General features: G+C 39.4%; 1 protein-coding gene across 1 annotated transcript in view; it reads right to left on the bottom strand.

Moving 5' to 3' along the window:
• EREG (epiregulin) overlaps nt 1-16,052 on the bottom strand; it is a 30,863-nt gene extending 14,811 nt beyond the window's left edge. Inside the window, exons 1-3 of the mRNA XM_064489294.1 lie at nt 16,049-16,052; nt 13,957-14,063; nt 5,057-5,294 (exon numbers count right to left, since the gene is read on the bottom strand). Of these exons, the coding sequence (XP_064345364.1) occupies nt 5,057-5,294; nt 13,957-14,063; nt 16,049-16,052 (349 nt within the window). The remainder of the gene's footprint in view (nt 1-5,056; nt 5,295-13,956; nt 14,064-16,048) is intronic.
• Between the last annotated feature and the right edge of the window lie 823 nt (nt 16,053-16,875).

The following is a 16,875-nucleotide window of genomic DNA, read 5'->3' as shown; positions in this document are numbered from 1 at the left end:
ACTATCCATCACTCAGTCATTTCACTGCCCCAACCTCTCCCTCTCTCTCTCTCATACACAGACACATAGACACACACACACACACACATACACCCACCCACCCACCCACACACACACAGAGTGCTGATATACTTAAATTTTCTTGGCATACCATCAGTGAATACAGACTCCATTAAGAGAAATGGGAAAAATAAGGGAGAAAAATTATTCAACTTTATTATTAGATAGAATTGAATTTTCAAAAACTATTGCTTAATCAAAATATTTTGCCTCTCCAGCACATTTTCAAAGAACAGCTGGTTAAGTCAAAATATAGTGCTGAGAACTCGGAATAAGTAACTTTCTAATCATCCACCCCACAACATTTATTGGGTGATTAATATAAGTCAGTCACAATGTGAATGATAAAAGATAAGTATAGTACTTAGAGAGACCCGCCAGATACACACTTACAGTGCGACGTAAGAAGAGTAGGACCGAAGGACTCAGAGAGGTGCAAAGGGCTGGAGGCAGACTGCCCATTTATTTTCCAGTGGTGACAGAAAGATGGAGGAGAGTATCAGAGAAAGCTTAATAGTTTTCTTCAGTCTTAAAGGATGAGTTGAACTCTCACCAAAAGTGAAGTGTGAGTTGGGAGTATCCGCAGTAGAGGATACAGCCTATTCAAAAATCAGCCCTTACATGCTGGGTAATTCACTTCTTTTGAATTCTGTTTTCTCATTTGTAAAATGGAAATGATAACAAAACCCTACCCGGCAAAAGGAAGTTATTATAAGGATCAAACGAGGCCTTTTTCTTAAAAAAAAAAAAAAAGCACTTGCTGTTGCTGCTAACAGCTCTAATTTTAAAAGTGTCTTTTTAAAAAAAAATTAATATTATCATATTTATAATATCCATATACAATAACCTGACAACATAGTTATTACGATCTCCTCTCTACAGATGAGAAAACTGAAGCTCAAAGAGGAATAAACCTTTGTGAAAGTATGAAATAAAAGAACTGGGGTATGAAACTTGTGTTCTATATACTATGTCCCTTGACTCAAAACTATAAAGTTTGCCATACCTGAATGTGTGTGTGTGTGTGTGTGTGTGTGTGTGTGTGTGTGTACGATAATCGAGAAAGAAAGGCTCTTCTTATCGTAAGGATTTTCGTAAGGATTTTCAAAAAGATTTGTATTTAACTCACTTTCATGCCTCAAATTTAAAATTCAGGATTTTTTGTCTAAGTGATTAAGGGTTAACACTTTTTTTTCCTGGAGAATTATCAAGTTGTCTTGTGTATTATAAATAGTAACCTAGTTAATTAAATCATTACTTTAACCTAGAATGTCACTGCACCTTTTTTTGCCCTGTAACTAGACATCCAGTCTTACATCAACTGCATCGCCAGAGGACACTGAGTCTGTCTCATTACTTCATTTTTTCAAAGGTTCCAGGACGGTCATACCAAGGTGATGGGTGTCACGGTGCTCCTCCCTAAGGAGCTCTCCTATTACAGCTTTGAGGAGTCTTCCTATTGTCTTCTGAAGGAATGCTCCTAACAGCAGTTACAGCCAGATGAATTAGACAATTTGCATAAGCCTGTATTCAGAGTGAGGACTGACAGATGAGAAAACCACACCTTAATTTACAGTCTCTTTAAAGAGGATTTCTTACATGACATTTATATCTCCTGGGTGATCATTAACCAGAAAATGCAAGCTTCTTGGGCAAAAATGGACAGAAGACATTCAAATTCATTTTTTCCAAAGTGACTGTGTGACTATTGTTCTTTCTTTTTTTTTAACCAAGGAAGTATGTTTATTTTCTCACTGGTAATAGAAATGTACTGTAGATTCCAACTCGGTCCCTCATATACAGTATGTTCAATTCACAGTAACACTGTAAATTGATACAGGAAATCAGTCAATCAAAAAGGACATGGGTGTCCTTCTCTTTGATTGTTTTACTTAATTTACATCTTGGAAAACACAGAAATAAAGGCCTTGATCAACTGATGTCAATGGTTATTTCATAATAAAAGTCAATTTCCAGGGTACTATGTTGATTAAAAATGCTGAATACAGGTTAAGTAAAAAATTCAACATCTCTTAGCAGAGTTTGAGGAAACAGTCACAACTTCTCTGTGCCTGATTTTGAGTGATACCATAAAGATACCATTTTTGCACATATACTGGTCCCCATAACAGGTTCTAAGCCCTGGGGCAGACGCCAGACTACTCTGGAACTTCTCTATTAGAATCAGTTATTTTTATTACATTCCTGGTAACTCTGAGACCCTCCGGCTCCTTCCACATTGCTCCAGAATGACCTTGACATTTGCTATCTCTAAGTCCTTGCAGGTATCTCACTTCACTGAACCTTCGGTTCTTCATTTGTCAAACTGGGCCAATCATAGCTACCTCATAGAGTTATTCTAAGAAGTAAATGAGATGATATTGTAAAACACCTAACACACGACATGGCTGGCACACAGGAAGCATTTGGTAACTGTTAGTTCTGTTCCCAACTCCTGTATTTGGGCCTCAGTGCTGAGCCACACCCCCCAATTACCTAAGTTGCTCTTGCTCGTATGGCAAGATGATGTGGAAGGCAGCTAGGGAACCTGGGTCAAAAATCCAGCCTGGAGAGGCCTGTCATCAAGTTTTCAGCCTATGATGTGTCACCTCTGGTTGTGACAACATGGGCAGCTTATAAACTCTTGGGGTCAACAGAAAAGATCTGAGGCCAGCCAGTGTCTCACTGTCATCCATACTCCTCAGTTTTCAAGAAAGAATGTTTACTCTGCTCACTTCTCTGTCATTGGGCAATGAAGTAGGGATGAATTGTCATTGAGATGTCATTCAGGAGCGTGTTCAAAAGTCCATTCAGATATCAGTGGACATGTTTGATTTTTAGATCAAAAGCCCCTAAACATTCATTGCAGAACTTGAGATAATAATTTCTCATCTTCATTTTGGAACAATCATAAGATGAAAAATGATAATTTAACTCCAAAATTGTGTGTTATTTAGAAATGTGTTATCTAGTTTGAGGTATCTCAACCTTTTTACTTAATGTTGAGTAAGCTAAAAGTGCCAGCTAAAAGTGAACTTTTTCATTGTAGTGCTGCTTTTCTATGAGACTCTGGGCCAGAGTTTCCCAATACATAAAGTGAGAACATTGATATCAAATATTTATAAAATATAAAAGTAACTAAATGATTGTGGGAGTGTGTAGCAATTTAAATCTGCATGTGTTTGAGGCAAAATAGGAAAGTGAAGGTGTTTGTATTTTGTTTTTCCAGCCATAAATCAAGGTAAGTCCACAAAAAATAATAAAAAAATGTTTGCCAAAATCTAAAATAAATGCCTCCTTCTTTTGAAGGATAGACATTTGGGAAAAGCATTTCTAGTTAATTTTTTGTTTGGGGGGCGGGAAATGGCAATTTCAGAAATAACAGATGTTTTTGCCTTTTTCCCATGTGCCTTAGAATAAGACTGTTGGACTTGCATACCTCAGTAGAGTATAGAGATATGATACGGAAATTCAAACAGGAACTTTCCTAGTGGCAGAGAAATATCCAAACAAACTGGGAAAACAGAAACTGACCTCGCTCATTTGGAAATGGGCTTGGTGGCTGATGAAATAGGTGAACTATAATTAAGTAATGCAATAAAGGACTTAAGCACTTTTATGACAACAAAAACACACACAACACATACACTAGAGGGGTAGTAACCAGGTTATTCATAGGCTCTTGCTGTCTCAAATTAGAATATTCAATGAGTGGCCCAGAACAGATACCTGCATTGTTCAGAGCAACCTTACAGGTGGAAAAAAAAAAGTGCTAAGCCATTCTGACCTCTAGGTTGATTTCTAACTCCAGGAAGTCTGTCACCTTTGTAATTTCATTCTTTTCACAGGGACTTCAAAACAAAGATAGCAAAGCCACACTGAGATTCTAGCAAGTCATTCTTACCAAAGTTTGGTAGAAACCACAGATCCAGTTTCCACCTATGTTCTTGAACTTGGATGAGTAAGTTACAACTATGCATAGTATGCATTTCATAAAGTCTCCCAACTCTTGAGATAAGGCATGTCGAAATAATAATTTAACTGTCACATCCTGCACAGATAGTTAGGGGAATTCGCCTCATCGCAATTCCAGAAAGAATTTGAGATTGGCAACTTTTATTTCCTTATTACAACTTTCATATACAAACCCCAAATTCCGCTTGAAGTTTAGGAACTAGCAATATTTTTTTTTCAAACCAGGTAAGTTACATGAAGATTTTTTTCTTCTTTTTTTTTTTTTTCCCGTATGCACAAGAACTAAATGATCTCAAATAAGAAGACGGGCATTAAAGTACACTCAGCCATTACAAGCTCTAGGGTGTAATTAGCAGCAAGTGAAGAGCGCCTGACCGGCCTCCCGGGGCGGGGGCTGCGGGGGAAACCGGAAGCGGCAGGCCTTGGGGTCCCGGGCGGCGAGGAGCGCCGGGACCTGCCCGCGTCCCTCCCGCTCCCGGCACGCAAACACGCAAACACAGCCTTTTCATTCCGTCTAGTCCGGAGCTTCAGCACCGCCGACACCGGCGCACACCTGACACAGGCGCACACCAGCGCCCCCAGAAGCTTAACCAGGCCTGAGTTAGAAAACTGAGCGCAAGACGGAAAAGCATTTCTCTCCAAAAGGTCTTTAACTGGCGCGGGTCTTGTCGGTTCCCGCCCCCACCGCGTCTTCTCGGTCTTTGGATTTCTAGAACTGGCAAATTTTCAAAAGGAAAAGCCCAAACCTTTTCAACTTTTTATTTCGCTAAATACAGAGCTCTATGAATTCATTCATCACATATATAGCACGTTGATTTATCAATGAAAAGCATTTTGAACACAGACACCCCCCCCCAGCCCTCTTCCATCCCCTGCTGGAGGGAAAGACTGATTTGCATAACAAGAGACACCGCGTGAAGTGGAGCACGCCTGAGCCTGGTGGGAAGCTCCGCATTGAGATGACAGCTGCCTCCAGGCCGCCTGTCCCCACTTGAGCGGCGGGCAAGGGCGGGGGACTCACCCAGGCAGAGCAGCAGCGCGGGGACCTGGCAGGCGCGGACCGGCTCCATCATCGTCTCCTGAGGTGAGCGTCTGCGGGACGCGGGCTGGGCGCGGGCTTGGGGGCGCGTTGAGCAGAGCCGGAGGGGCCACTCGACTGCCACGTCCGTCCGACAACCCGCCTGCCAGGCAAGTGAGGTCGACGGCCCCGCGCCGCGACCTTTATAAGTCTGGGGAGGGGCCTCGGGCCCGAGGACTAACTAGCGGGGTGAGGTACAAAGTGCCCAGAGTTTCATAATCGGCCCTGAGGGAGGAGTGGCCGGAGGACTGTCCGGATGTCATCCTCCCTCTCTGAACACCTGAGAGTGGCTGAGGAATGAAAAATTGCCCTTCTGGTGAGCCGGGGACTACTCCCCAAACTTTTCCATCTTCTTCTCGGGCTCCTGCGGGAGGAGGTGGGGAGCATGGACCAGAAGGGTTGGTTTGCTCCGTGGGGTCACCTGCCGGATAGTGGGTGGTGTTTTTAGTTGCTCTGGGTGACAGGCATAACCTGAATCAGTCAGCCGGCCAGCCAGAGCTGGAGCTCCCACTACATGCTTTTGGAGTGTGTGTGTGTGTGTGTGTGTGTGTGTGTGTGTGTGTGTGTGTGTGTGTGTGTGTGTGTGTGTGTGTGTGTGTGAGACTTGTGGACATTCTTGAAATCTGTCAGTGGGCCCTCCTTGTACCCGCCAAAGCATAGTTATTATGAACAAAAGCCCCTAAATTATGTTTTCTTCTGTCGTGTTTGCCATCCATCAGCCTGCTGCTTTTGATTTATTTTCCCCGAATTTTGCTTTAATCCTGTCACTCTCCAGTACAAACAAAGTATTTCAGTGACTTTCCATTGCCTTTTGGACAAGGCCTGACACAAATGGGAACCCAGCAGTCTTCTCAACCTCAGCTCCCACTAGTTCACCAGACAGACGGCTGCACCCCGGCCAGGCTGGGAAGCTCACCGTGCCTTTGCTTACGCCCACTTTCCTCCCTGTGCTGGTGGAGTCACGGTTTGGGGAAATGGCTGCCTTTTCCTGGAGCTACTCAGATCCTACTCACTTTCACAGCTCTCCTCAAGGGCCTGGATTTCTTGAGCCTACAGGGATCTTTTTCGTTCTGATCTCTTAACAGCTTGTATTGTTTCTCTTTGCCCTAGTCTCATAGAATTCTAGATCTGGTACTTCATACCTGATGAAATGACTTTGAATTGAATACCTTTTCTTGTTTGTCAGTCATATGTTCAGAACTGTCTGAATACATACATTGTCTTACTTGTTATTGTTATTGCATTTCCTCCGTGGGCCTAAAAACAGTGAGTCAGTTTAGCAGTACTGACAGCATATTTGAATAGAAAATTGAATCTAATGGATGTTGAAAACTCCCTGTTTCTACTGTTTGTTTTCTTCTTGTTGTTCCTTTCCTTGTTTTTGTTTGTTTTTTGTTTTGGCCTCTTTCTCCCTTATCTCAAGCATCTTTAGTGTCCAGAACACTCATGTTGGAAACAAATACTTTATCTTTCTTTCAGTGGTTAGAAGATCATGGGTTCTGGATTTAGATTGTCTGCATGGGAATCCTTGGATGAGTTATTTAATCTCTCTCAGTTTCCTCACATGTAAAATAGGGTTAGTGATAGTATCTAACAGGAAGGTAATGAAAGTGCTTTTCGCAGCGCTAGTACAGAGCTGGCACTCATTAAAAATACCTATTATGTTATGTCGATATACATTAAGATGGTGGTACTTGGTTGGTGGTCAGTATTCATGAGTTAAATGAATCAATGCACAATAAGGTGGAGGGAGGAGTCTGGGTTCCTAAATCTACCTTCTGAATCCGGCAAGAAAACAGGCAGTAAGTGACTTGGCACTTAACTGCTTTTTTGTAAAAGAATAAATAGAACCAAGAAAGATGATCCTGGCAACGTCTTAGTTTTATAGAACATTGATGGAGATCACAAGTTTGGTAAACTAGACTTAGGAAAAGGGACTCCTCACTCACAGTGGCTTTTGTTTTACAAATTGGATCTGGAAAAGAAATAGCTCAAGTGTCCGAAAAATTAAAGAATTGAGGTGTCACCTGGGAGCATTCCCTTATTCTGTGCAGTAGAACTGTCGGCACTTAACAAGGGGTGACCGGAAGAAGAATTTCTTAGTCCTGATTAATATCTTATTTTAACCAATATAGTGTTGTGGTCTGTGTTCAAAAGGATGGGGTGAGAACACACTGGGGAGAACGGGGTCACGCGGCTACAGTCAACTCTTCGGTATTGATATGTGGCAAGGGACTTTTTTTTTACGTTGTAGCTGATGCTTGCAAGCCTGAGATCCCATCATCATGAAAAAATCCTTGTGCTTATCCCAAAATTTTCCACAGCAATGTGCTCTTCTATGGGCTGATTTCACATGGTGTGAAGAAATCTTTTTTTTATTAGTTCTATGTTTACTCAATTTTCTAGCCATTAGTTTTCGAGAATGACTCCTTCATGACGCATCAGGGAAGATTTGCCTCTGCCTCCGCAGAATAGCCTTCCGTTTTAAAAAAATAATTGGGAACAATTTTCTTTAATCTTTCACTTAAATGTATATACATAGTATGAAGTACAATCATAATTCCTCTTAAAGGCCCAAAACACATTTGAAGATAGAATAGTTTGAGAAGAAAATCAAGGCATATAGACTCTCCCAACTAGGAAGTGACTGAAGACATCAACCGGTTCAGCAGTTCCCAACCTGAGAGGTTTGGGCACTTTTTTTCTGAGTTAGTTAAGTATAAGTAATATCTATAGACTAAACATCTATCTATCTAATGCAGTTTTAAAAATATGTTGAATATTGGGATTATTAAACTGTATTCATTTAAAATTGCTAATGAATTCAAGGTGGCTTGACTGCATGTGTATTTTAATTGATACAAAGCAAACGTGTAAGCTCGATCAGGTGGGAGGATGTGGCAAAATAATCTTTTTACATTAAAAGGGGTCCTCCTAGGATACGTTAAGAAAGCCTGGACTAATGGTATCCACACACAGGCCCTAAACTGGTATCAGCAATCAGCCTACTGCAGACCACAGCCAGATCCAGCCCTGGGCCGGACCCAAAGGACCAGCATCCAGCCTCAGACAAGAACATAGAAAACCTCACCTTTCTTCCATCTCTTACTTCTTCCCTCAAGTTAGTGCTCTTTGGGATTGCAGCTGGCACTTGTTTATTAGGAAATTACCCGCTTTTCAAAACTGACAATGGAGCACACATACTTTGGTGAATTAGCTTTTATATAACACGAAATGTTTCAAGTCTTTTACTAGCTAATTGTTAGCAAGAACCTGGTGCGATGGAGTGGTAATGGATTGCTTCTGTTAACAATGAAGGCTTTGAAAAATATAGGAAGGTGTCCAAGATCAAATTGTTAAATTTAATATTCAAAATATGAAACTCTGTTCTATCAGATGTTAATATTTGAAAAAACTGATTTTATTCTAAATTTAGCCAAATTTAACCATGCAGGGCATTTTAGCAAGTTCCACTTGAATGAAGAATTTATGTCTTTCATAATAATTCTTAAAATGTATGTTAAATTACATAATATCGTATAAAATACAAATAAAGCACTAATTTCCAAGCAAAATTCTTGGCACTATATTTCCCCATAACCTTTATGAGACAGTGACTGTTTTTCTTTTCTCAACCAAAAATCAATGGACCACAATGCTATTTAGGCACATCTCTCATTGATTTATTTATTCAGCAGATATTTCTTGAATGTCTCTGTAATGGCCTTGCTATATAGCTAGAGACTGATACAGATATACAGGGGCATCCCTGAGCCCAAAGAACTTTTAATCCAGTTTGAGACAAAATAGAGAAAAAGAGAAGCATATATTGAATGTAGCGATACTCTCTTTATTTAAATAGCCTCTGTGATAGGCTTTTTAAAGAAGTCTTTTTCCTCTGGACTAATCCATTCTTAACTGAGAATTGGTTTAAGAATTCAAAAAGGAAAATCCTCTGTTTTTCTTTAGTATGTAATTAAAGAGACAGAAGAAAACAAAAATTTAGAAAGCTTTAGAATCTAATAAATAGTAAATGATTGTTTCTCATTGATTGACTGGTAATTTGAAGGGTTTCCTTAAATTAAAAATGATTCTGACACATTTAAAAATTTACATACAACTTGAATGTTGAGTGAGCAGTGCGGATGGCTGATTAGCTGATCAGATGAGTGAATCTACTAAAAGGCAATACCTTCAGTTTGTGGTTCTGTTTAGATTCAGAACTGTAGGTGGAAAGGAGCATGAACTTAGTGGATATTTGTTCTTAAATCTAAATGTGGATGGGCCTAATAATAATAATAAGAGTAACAACAACAACAACAACAACAACAACAACAACAATAATAATAATGATGACAACTAATATTTATACCTAATCTTTTTAACTCACTAGGTAATTTAAAATACAATTGCTTACTTATTCCTCAGAATCATCCTGGGAAGTCAATACATTTTTATTTCCATTTTATAGATGAGACTAAGGCAAAAAGATTAAGAAATTTGTTCAAGGCCCTTCAGTTCATAAACAATAAGACGGGATTCAAACCTTGCAGCCTGATTCCAGCCAGCATCAAACTTTCATCTCCACAGTGTGTCACATTTACCCGTAACAACATCCAGTTCACTGAAAGTGCAGGGTTTGTTATACCTGCGATGCTCTCATATATTTTCATTAAAATCCACATTTCTGGAGTTTTCTAGTCTCAGATTATTTGCAAAGAGCATTCACACCCCTTTGCAGATAGTTTTTATACTCTTTCCTTAAGAAGAATGTCCTGGTACTGTTTTCCTACGAAGAAGAACATCAGGTGTGCCAGTCTCCCAGCTTCCAGTGGCAAAGCATTCGTCTTACTTTTTTATTGTTCATTGTGCTTATGCAAAACATGTCACTCTGAAAATGTCACGTCAAAAATGAATTTCATCAACAGAACCCTCTGAAAAATCATTCAGTAGTCACAAAAAGTAAGAAAAAGCCAGGTACTGCATTTGATATTAGGAAGCTGGCTGAGTCTGGAGCTGTTGCTTCTTGTGCTTGCCATGAGCTGTGCCCTAGTAATAGAAGAGCCTGCCCTTCCGTCACTTATGCATACCCACAGAGCATTCATTACACACGCAGAGATGATGAATTAGGAATGCAGCTATCCCTATTTAAAGCACTGCTATTGCGTGTCTAGCTAACGCCTAGTGACATGTGGTTGTAAATCGCCTACATCAATGCTGCTACTTCCCATGCAACATTTTACAGTTAAAATGCTAACTCTCAAAGGCATTGATTTAAACAATCGTTTTATGTTTGGTCATTCAATAAACATTTTCTGTGTCATTCAGCCACAAATCAGCCTTGGAGAAACTTTGCAATTTACAGTTAAATCATTCGCACGACTATTGCATGATGACGTACGGATTTATGGAAGTTTCACAAATATTTAATGTTAATATTCTTCTCAGGTGTGGGAAAAGGGCAAACATGCACAATAGATATTTAAGCTTGAAATTTTATTTTCTGTCAATGTCTTCAAAGATACCTGAATTATTGTCTAAATCTAAGTTCAATAAATTTAGGATTGCCTGATTTCTGCAGACCCGGGGGATAAAAGTATCTAGAAGACAGAGTGAAATGCCACAAAAATCCTAGGAATTGTTTTATGATTAATATTTTTTCTCTGTTGAGCACTACCACTAACAGACATAAAAAAATTGCTAGCAAAGGCAATAAAACAATAGTTATTAAAGCCTTTATTTTTATTGCATTGGATATTACTGGTAATATCTATTTGACTTAGAAATTATCCCCCAATAAAATTACACATAAATGAGATTATATTCTATCTTGCAATGCATACTACTCTATAAGGAATGATTTATGTAGTTTTTAATATTTTATTACATTGGTTCTCACACATGGCTGCACTTTAAAATCTCTTGGTCAGCTTCTAAAAAAATACTGAAGCCTGGGCCTTACTTGCCCAGAGATTCTGATTCATTTGGTTTGGACAGGGCCTCAAATGAACGCATTGTTTCTCGCAAGCAGACAGCCTGTTGTTTTAACCAAAACATGGAATGAGAGAAAGAATACTGAACCACATGTAGTTTAGATCCAAGTTCTGGTCCTGACTGAAAATAAACTGTTATGTGATCTTGTCTAGGTCATTTAAGAGCTGTGGGCTAGATTTTTTTCATTCTTAAAATGCAATTTGAACCACACGATCTCCAATGCAATAGTTTTCTATGATCTCCAAGATACGGTATTGAGAAGATGGAATCTCAGCTTTATCATCTCTTGATGGTAGGTGCTTTTAAGCATTGAGCAATTTTAGGCACGTACACAAAGGCATTGGCTCAAAGATCCTAGAGTGATAATGCAGATAATGTCCTCAGGCTATGAAAAAGTAGTTCATCTTATAAACAGGCTTTTCCAGTTTTCTCAAATCTTGCCTTCATCTCCCCTAGGATCTTTGCTTAGGTGTTTTTTGTTTTGTTTTGTTTTCTTCCCTTTGCTTACAACCTATGAATCATTAACTCCACAAAAACTCTGTGGGGATTTTGAAACTTGAAAATCTTGATCCTGTTGCAGATAAAGAGGATGATATTGTAGTACAACCCAAACCACATTTATGAAGAAAATTTCACTTTTTCTGATAGAAAAAAAAGGGGGGAGGTTATATGTTAAATGTGCTAACAAACAGAAGACACTTAAGCAAAAAAAAGAAAAAAAGAGAGAGGGAGACAATCAGTAGCTAGAAGCCCTAGGTTGCCATCCTCGCTCCTGTCAATCATAAGCCTTTTGACTTTATGATCTCGTTTACACTGCCTCATCTGTAAAACCTGGAGATAATTGTTCCTTTCATTCATCTCAGTATTTTTGTGGGACTAAAAATACGATAATGCTTAATAAAATGGTGAGAACTGTCAGATATAATTACTGGCATTAATAAATATCAGGTATTTAATTAGTGCCAGGATACATAAGAGAGTCAGAAAGTTTAAAGGGCAACCAAGATAGTGCTGGATTCGCAAAGCAAAAGGTGGGCGTTCCAAAGAGGAGGCATAGGTACCAATAGCAGGTGGAGCAATGAGGTCGAGACAGTAGGAATGGAGGAAGAGATTTGGCAAGAATGAGGTCACTGGTAACCTTTCAGGAGAAAGTTCAGTGGAATGAAGAGGATGGAAGTCAGATGACAGACAAGGAATATTCCATGTTTCTTCTAATACCAAGTGTTACTATCAGAGAAGATGAGTCGTCTGTGAGCCTCAGCACGGGAACATTCACAGCACAGGCCTCTTGTAAGATGTCAGAGTTAAGCGTAAGAGCAGAGGTGAGTCATTCTTCCAGGCCAGCCTCTGTTTAACCCATGCTGTATTCAAATGAGCGAGATAGGGAACTGCTTCTGATGAGTTTTACTATGACGTGCGTTTCTTATCTTTTCCTTATTTAATTTGGAAGGAAACATCACGAATAATTTTCTTCAACGTGACATAGCTTTAAGAAGATATCCTTATATGTATTATGATAGAGGGGTTGGGGCAAAATGATTTCCTGAGATATTGAGATTCTATACATAATATCTCACTCACCCCTTATTTAAATGCGTTGGTCTCTCTTACTCGTTTCCTACCCATCCCTATTCCACTCTTTTTGTGTGGAGGTGAGGGGAGCTTAGGGAGATACATACAACAGAGATTGCTTCTATATATAGTATACAGACGTACATATACACATATACATATACATACACACAGGTAGCATCTGTTGTATCTTCCTTGAGAGCAAATAGAGACATGTATCACCACCCTCAGTCTTACATGGTGCTATAAAACAAACTGATTTGGACTTCAGAATGGCATAAAATTAAAAAAAAAAAAAGATGACATGAAAGGAATATTGATCTTATGACTGGTATAGTCTCCTCTTAAGTTCCTATGGCTCTTGGACTATAAATTCAGACTTCAGGATCCTTCAAAACTCCCATCGTCTCACCAATCAGTCCCCCATACTCCCTGGAACAACATTCATTTCCTTCCTCTAAAGACACCTGCTAATACATACCTATTTGGAAATCCAGTTATCTTTCCACCTTTGCACCAGAGGAAACAGTACTTCAGGTCTGTTCTTCCTGGTTTAGTGCAGCTGCTTCCTGAGAATATATGACAAATGAAGTGAAATGAAGCCCAAAAGCTCACCAAGAAGAAACCTGAGTTCTACAGGAATCTTGAGCCAATTCCCTAGAGGTCTTCTGAACCCTACCTGGATGACAGTGTGTCTTTGGATTTGGAAACAGATTGCCCCTATAGCCGTGGGGCTCCAAAAGGATTGTAAACTGCTCTCTTCTGTGTCGTTTCCCTGTGCTGCCAGTCTCACAGTAGGTATCGTGGCCTCCTAATGTGAACCCTTCTGCTCTTTGTGATGGTGTCTGCTGTGCTGAGGTCTCTGGTGGCTTTGAGAAATCCTTGACTCTCCAAAATCACAAGTCAGTAAAAAATATTCAAAAGACAATGCTGAATCAAGATCAACAATGGATAGGGCTAGGCTAGGCTAGGCTGGGATAGGGATAGCTTTTGATGTTAGAGGGTAAATTTGAGAGTGGAAGCATTGATATTTATAATATCTCTCAAAAGAGTTCAAAATACTTTTATGACACTTCAGCTTCAGTTAGTTGGAACTTTTGCTTATTTTTTGTCCTAACCCACATTCAAACCCACATTATCACTTCCTCTGGGAACCTTCCCTAGTTAACTTTATTATCACTTCCTCTGGGAACCGTCCCTAATTTTCCTAGACCATGCCAGGGACTTTAGTGATGGCCTTTTTTTACATCCTGAACTTTCACCACCATAACACTTACCAGTTCTTCATGCGTTTGCATCTTTGCCTCTTTCTTGGAAAGATAAGTTCTATGGGAAAGGGGTCGACAGCTGTGCTTATTGAGTAACTTACATGACAGGCGATATTCTAAAAACATGACGTTAAAAATTGTGGAACATTGTCTGCACTGGCACATAATAAGTTACACAATAAATATTGACTATTTTTACTTTTAGTGGTGATTTAAAAGTTGTATTCTCAATACCAGATTCTAATATTCTTGAATCCAAAGAGATGCCTTCCTTGTGTTCGGATACCCTGCTGTCCCTAGTTTAGTATCTTGCACATAGTAGGCACTAAATACATAGTTGTTGAATGAATTTGTTCATTACCAAAGCTGAATTCCATATTATAAATTACAGGAAGAGAAGGAAATTACATTGGGACTTGGTTGTCCTATATCTGGTAGTGATCTAACACCACAATGTTAATAATTATCACCAGTATAATTCCTATTAAATTAATGGTGTACATATTATCTCAACTAGCTCCTGGACCAGTTTTGTTAGATACGTACGAATCAAATTTAGGACCAATGGTAAGAAAGACTTGCCCATTAAGCAGGCACTTAATAATACTTCTCTGCATGGATCAGTACTGCTCACAAGTAACTATGTCATTTGATGGGTTTGGTGTGGACAGCCAAAATCCTGTTGAGCAGGAGCAATACTTTAAGCAATCCTCAGAAAATTCTGCTTGTTGAAGACTGTAACATCTTGAATCATTCTGAGAAAACCCAGAAGCTTAAGGAGCCAAGGGACTCCATCTGTTGGCAACCCAGCAATCAGGAGCGCAACCAACACCGGACTCTTGTGTTCCGCATGAAAAAGACAAATATGCTGATCAGATTGTGGTGCTCATTACTATGAAAATTACTATAGGAATAGTACTGAGATGGAAAGGGAAACACAGCAGCAGTGTTATTCAGAGATGTGGCGTCATCCAGTTCCATAGATTAACTAAATCTTTGCTATTGCCACTTTTTGCATTTGAAGTATTTCAAATATTTTTACTTCTGCATCCCTGATTTATGAAGGACTTAGTAACTATAATAGAAAGTGAGAATGTATGTTCTTAGAGTGGATGGATTCCAGGTTCTCATCCTACTTTTGCTACTTTTTGTTCTGTGTACAGGTCTTCCCTAGAAAATTTCATTTAAAGAAATATATTATTGGGTAAAAAGTTTGACAGCTACCTCTGTATATTATAGCTTCCTTACCTTATGGGTCAAACCTGTTATGACAAAAAACACTACTTCTGAATCACTATATAAAATAAAAGCTTTCTTATATGATGTTCTGTTTATTTCAAGCAATACTTTAGGCACAAAGTTGCAGTAAAATGAAAGTATTTGTCTGGGCCCTTAGATTTCCTTATAATGCAGTTTTTCTCACAGCTTTTAAATCTGGCATCAGAATTTTGGAATTAATATTATGGGCTTGTGTTAATTTGGTTAGATAATTTACATAGATTTTAACCCCTTTGCTTAGAATTCAATGCTAAGTTTTGAGGGATCACTGTTTTTGTTTCTGATAAGTAAAGACATTTTCTTCTTTAAGGGTCAAGATAGTTTAGTTATTGCTTTACTATTCATGCTTTTTTAGAAAAAGAACATTTCATTTCAGTCAAAAGGAAAATTAGAATTTTTTTTAGATTTTATCAGTCTGTCAGGAATGGGAACAGATCACTCTCATAGAGATATATGGTATTTCAAGCACAAAGGTGACATCCCGTAGTTTTAAACTAATTAAAAAGGAATTAAAAATGGTTTTTACAACTTCCTAAAATTGTTACCCCCAAAAGGTAAAAATCCCCATTCTTGTCATACTCGAAAGACAAGTTTACTGTCGGGCGACGGTGCTTTGTGTAGCGAAAGATTTTAAAAGATTTATTTAAAAAAAGGAAAAGTATACCCCCAAAACAGGAGGTGGGCTGACCCAAGGGAGGAAAAAGCGGCGGTCTTTGTCTCCCCTTTCTCTTATACCCTCACTTAGAGGTGGTCTTTGGATCGATTGACAGCTCTTGTCCCTGGAATGCTTAGTCACGTTTGGCCCCTTTGCGCATGTCCTTACCCATGGCGTACACAGAAAAACCCATGGGGGTGGCTAAACTGCAATGTTAATTATAATACAATGAGCACTGGGCTCTGTTCAGTTAAGTCCTTTCTCCTACCATGCAGTTGTGGCTGTAGGGTTCTAACCGGTTTCTTGCTGGCACTTATTTAAAAGAAGTAATGTCCCTTTATGCTGGAGGGTGGCATAACACCATCTTCCAGACCATCCTCCCTCTCCTCCACCTGTCTGCCCAGTGCCCTCACGTATCTAACTACCTAACAAAATCACAAACACAAAACCAGTTTGTAAAAATAATTCAAGACTAGGATGTGGATGGGGGAGGGGGAAAGGAATAGGAAGCAAAAGAAGGGAGAGAACTTGTATTTATTGGATATTTGCTATGTGTGAAACATTAAGCTAAGTGTGTTATACATATTCCTCCTTTTAACCCACACAACGATCCATTGAGTAGATACAATAATCCCCAATTTCCTGGTGAGAACCTGAGTGGTAAATAATATTTCCAAGGTCGAGCAGTGATGGAGCTGGGGTTTGAAACTAGGTTTGTTAGATTTCAGATCCCTGGTCTTTCCTGGTGTTCCTCTGGATCCCGAGACCAGTCTGTTTTTGCATGGTTCCTGTAACCTGCCCTTCTCACTCCTTCTGCAGCGGTTCTCACTGATCTCGGTCTAAACCTCCAGTCACGTTCCATCCTGCTCTCCATCTCTTCAGCCTTCTAATGCCAATCCCTTTGTGGCTCCTTCTCCCATTTGGGGGCCATCTCAATCTTCACACACAGAACTCTTTGCTCCATATGCTCCTTAGTTTCCACTTGACCCCAGGTT

The sequence above is a fragment of the Camelus dromedarius genome, chromosome 1, assembly GCF_036321535.1.
Source record: "Camelus dromedarius isolate mCamDro1 chromosome 1, mCamDro1.pat, whole genome shotgun sequence".
Taxonomy (NCBI): Eukaryota; Metazoa; Chordata; class Mammalia; order Artiodactyla; family Camelidae; genus Camelus; species Camelus dromedarius.
This window is presented reverse-complemented; position numbering and strand designations above follow the sequence as displayed.